This window comes from Palaemon carinicauda, chromosome 40, assembly GCF_036898095.1.
Source record: "Palaemon carinicauda isolate YSFRI2023 chromosome 40, ASM3689809v2, whole genome shotgun sequence".
Classification (NCBI taxonomy): Eukaryota; Metazoa; Arthropoda; class Malacostraca; order Decapoda; family Palaemonidae; genus Palaemon; species Palaemon carinicauda.
Window position 1 is genome coordinate 38,602,944 of NC_090764.1, and position 4,806 is coordinate 38,607,749.

Consider the following 4,806-nt stretch of genomic DNA (forward strand, 5'->3'; position numbering starts at 1 on the left):
TATATATATATATATATATATATATATATATATATATATATATATATATATATATATATCATTATGTTATTCATGTCTATAATGCAACAGCAAACAGCTACTAAATGGAGTAGAATTGCGAGTTGTTAATTTCAAAGTTCAGTACACAAGACCTTTTAATCGACTCAGGATCACGGACTACATTTAGTTCTAAGCGATACTGTGCTGCGCAACTTCCACGGGGTCAATGATGCAATGACATCAGCGTAATCGTAATCGATAATTCTCTCTCTCTCTCTCTCTCTCTCTCTCTCTCTCTCTCTCTCTCTCTCTCTCTCTCTCTCTCTCTCTCTCTCTGACCTAAAAATGTTTAATGTTTATGATGCAGTTGTCTGAAATACAAATGCCATAGACTTGTTTTTTTTTAAACGTGCAATATCTCTTGAGACGATATGATTTAATTTAGTCCCAATCTCAGTGTTAGGCCTATTTCACTAAGCGTCCTTTTAAATTTGGCAATGTCAATGAAACGTCTGTTTTACCTTACTATCGACTTTCAGTATTAGGCCTACTTCACTAACCTGCCTTTTATTTTATTAAGCAATGTCAAAGAAACATTCAACCTACCTTAATAACGAATTTTCAACATTTTCCAGATGGTATCTCAAAAGACGCTAATATTGTCCCTTGGGCTGGTGGTCGTTGTGGCGACTTTAGCTTTGCCTCTGAGCGCGCATCCTTCACTTCAATCTGATGCAGAACACCAGCAGGAGGAAACGCCCCATTCTCCTGGGATGCGTCGTCTGACATGGTGGAGATGGGTTAGTAGATAGGAAATACTCAAAGAGGGACATAGTAATCTAATATCAACAAACAGAAAGAGCAATCAGAGATTTCAGGCCTCACACAATGATTGTAAAATTTCCCTAAAGTCTACGGACCAAGCTTTCCCTCTTTCATATGTTGACCCTCAATGAATCTACTCTATATAATAAAAATCCTACACCAGAACACTGCCAAAATCTAGACACTTTTACATTAGTCCATTTCTGACATATCCTGAAAAGTTCTTTAAAATTCATTAGTAACTTTTTGAGTTAGGTTGGTGACAAGCAAACAGACCAAGGTGAAAACAAAACATAACCTCCATGGCGAAGGTACAAATTATCATCAATCATACTTAGTCATTGTATTACATAGGTAAATTGTCTAGGTACAGTCAATCCAGAAAAGGATAGTGAAAACATCTGAATATATTTACACCAGTAGTTTTAAAGTTTACAAGCTCAAAGGAATACATCACAGTGTCATTAATTTGGTTTTAAAAATCTAAAATATAAAAATGCACATTTAAATAAAGTAAAAAAATAAAAAAATTCAACAAATTTTACGTGTAACGTAAATACAAAAACTGTAAATCTGCGTTGCTTTCATCATGATTGTATAAGTTAAATATTTTGAAAATAAATTTGATAAACTAATAAGGAAACCCATGAAATTCAGAAGTCACATATCTTTTAAAAATTAATATTACATATTTCCTTCTTTTAAATCTTTCTATCTATCCCTCAGGGTCGTAGGAATAATAATAAGAAAGAGAAAACAACAACGGAACCTACCACAACGACGGAAGTTCCAGTAACGGATTATATCACCACAACCAAAAAACCCAGCAGGTGGAGATCCTGGTTCTCCAGAGCAAAGGAAAAGATATCAAATGCAGCAAAAAAAGTGAAGGGAAAATATGAGCGGGGAATGTCTGTCGTTGACAATGTAGCAAAAAATGGTTTCTACAAAGCAGGCAAAGCCATTGTTCTGGGGGTCAAGAAAGTGGGGAATGCCACTATAACAGTAGGAAGAAAAATCAAGAAGGGCACTAAAAGAATTGGTTCAGCTGTCAAAAGAGGTTACCAAAAGATCCGTCTCAAGTTCTCGGGTCCTGATGAAAAGTTCAAAATTCTTGCAAATCGCATAAAAGATAAAGTAGAATCGGGTGACGGGAGAGCCGTAGACCTGCTGAAAAAGATTGGAATACACATCACCCTTTCTGACCAAAAGATAACTGGATCACACGTTGTGAGTAAGAATATTTCTGTAACTGAAATTCTCAAGAATGAAGGTATGCTCTCGAATAAGACTTCATCTTCCTACCATACAGCACTAGAAGACCCAGAAATAACTGCATCCACAGACAGAACTGGAATAAATGAATCTATTGGTTCAGAAATTTCTCCAGCTGAAGATGATGATGAATTCCATTCTGCCGAGGAATATCTCACATCAGAACCAAACATCACAGATACTAAAGTAGAATATGAAAGAGCAACAACAGAAGTAATATCCTCTTATGAATCACCTATTTCAGATACTGACAGATATGAAACAAGTTCTACTATCCACCAAGGCACTACAACTGAATTATCAGAGCCCACATTTTCTGAAAGTTTCACTTTTCTCACTGAATCCTCTTCCCACGAAGATATGGAATATAATATTGAAAGTACTTCCAGTTTCCTTTCAACAGAAGAAAACGGAACCTCAACTAACATCCCAGTGACCAATCCTTCAACTGACTCAGTATTTAAAGAGGATTCATCATCATCAACAATTACTACAGGTACATCTGATTCTCCCCTATATTTAGCAACCATTTCTTCCTTTAATGAATCTACTAAACATTCGTCGGTTGATCAACCACTCGAAGAAACATTACTTCCAATTACAGAAACCACAGCAGCTTCTCTTAATATGAACGAAACTGGTGATACAACTACATCTTCGACTATCATTCCTACTACACCTGTGGATATCCACCCAGCTATATCTGTAAATACTATCCATCCATTAAATTTAGATATATCTGTTACAGAAAATTCTACTTCTGGAGTTTTGGATGAATATAAGATGACTACGTTGCAACACTCTTCAGCCGCCTATATAAATCGAGACATTTCTCCTACTACCGAAGCCATAAGTTTATCAACATTACATGACACATCACCCCTTTCTGTTACATCTCCAGACTTTATAATCCCTCTTTCGGGAGAAACGTCTTCATTTACTTCAACCATCACAGCAACACCTCCAACTTCCACTCCTACAGTTACCTATGCCTCAACCACTTTAACTCCAACAACAGATCCTTCAACCACCTCTTCATCTACTCTTCCTCCAACAACTTCTACTATCACAGCTACCAGTCCAATTACTTCTGAAATTGTAACAACAGTTCTTCTTCCAATCATTTCTATATCTACAGCTTCTGAACATCTTCCAACCACTCTTCCTCAAACTACTTCTACATCTACAATGGTCACTTCAATACCTACAACTAGCAATCTTCCTTCAACCACCTCCACATTTACAACTACCACTCTTCCTACAACCATTTCTACCTCTACAACTACCCCTCTTCCTTCAACCACCTCAATATCTACAACTACTCTTCCTCCAACCACTTCTATACCTATATATATCACTATTCCTTCAACCACCTCAACATCTACAACTACTACTCTTCCTACAACCACTTCTACCCCTACAACTACCACTCCTCTTCCAACCACTTCTACATCTACAACTACCACTCCTCTTCCAACCACTTCTACATCTACAACTACCACTCCACTTCCAACCACTTCTACATCTACAACCACTACTCCTCCTCCAACCACTTCTACATCTACAACCACCACACCTCTTCCAACCACTACTCCTCCTCCAACCACTTCAACATCTACAACCACCACCCCTCTTCCAACCACTTCAACATCTACAACCACCACTCCTCTTCCAACCACTTCAACATCTACAACCACTACTCCTCTTCCAACCACTTCAACATCTACAACCACTACTCCTCTTCCAACCACTTCAACATCTACAACCACCACTCCTCTTCCAACCACTTCAACATCTACAACCACTACTCCTCTTCCAACCACTTCAACATCTACAACTACTGCTCCTCCACCAACGACTTTAGTGGTTACTATTCCACCCACCACAACGCAACCACCTCCTCCGACCACCACAATACCAAGTACATATCCACCAACTCCTACAATTAGAACACACCCTCCAACCTTTACAGTAACCAAAATGGTGGATCTTGCTCCGACCTCGCCGTCTACAAGCATCCACGGCGACAAGGAAACAATAGTGGAGGAGGCCTATGTCCCTCCACCCTTCCCCGATGTCTTCAGTGACATCGAAGTACACGACAGATTGAGAGAATTCTATGATAATGGTGACTTCAGCCATGCTGAAATGGCCGAACTGTTTAATTTTGATCCTGACAATTATGAGTACTATAAGTATGACTACAACTATGAAGACTACGCACGTTAAAAATGCCCACTGATTCCGTAAAAATAAAAAAAATTCATTGTATGACAAATAAATATGATGATTAAGACCTCCATGTTTGTTTAGACCCATCATGAAACAATCATAAAGTAAACAGTAATGCTGGTGTCTTTTATAAAAAGAAATAGGGTGTGTAACGGCTCCTTACTTATCCTTCCCCTTAGTGGATTAGACTGGGTAAGGTCTGTTTGGGGTGCAGATATCTATGGTTATCTTAGGATATGTCCCTAATTATACATGATACCTTCGCATAGTCATTTCTGGGGGTCGAAACCCCGTGATACCTGACGGTAATTCTCTTGTAATATCAATCGCAGAAATATTATACTGTAGAAGTTGCCATGAGGAACTTCCTTCCATCAGGACGACATGGCTTACGCCCAAAAATAGATTTTTCCTACATCAAAATCCCTTATATGAAACTTTAGAGCACATGAAAAATAACTTCACACTCTAGAT

The 4,806-nt window shown here is 38.2% G+C and overlaps 2 protein-coding genes across 2 annotated transcripts in view; one reads left to right on the plus strand and one right to left on the minus strand.

Moving 5' to 3' along the window:
• Positions 1-740, minus strand: part of LOC137631692 (protein snakeskin-like) — a 23,798-nt gene extending 23,058 nt beyond the window's left edge. Inside the window, exon 1 of the mRNA XM_068363568.1 lies at positions 607-740. The gene's annotated coding sequence lies outside the window, so the exon portion shown is untranslated. The remainder of the gene's footprint in view (positions 1-606) is intronic.
• The window catches only part of LOC137631690 (mucin-2-like), an 8,794-nt gene extending 4,424 nt beyond the window's left edge, over positions 1-4,370 (plus strand). The window contains exons 2-3 of the mRNA XM_068363567.1: positions 636-800; positions 1,552-4,370. Of these exons, the coding sequence (XP_068219668.1) occupies positions 636-800; positions 1,552-4,329 (2,943 nt within the window). The 3' untranslated portion in view covers positions 4,330-4,370. The remainder of the gene's footprint in view (positions 1-635; positions 801-1,551) is intronic.
• Positions 4,371-4,806: the final 436 nt, after the last annotated feature.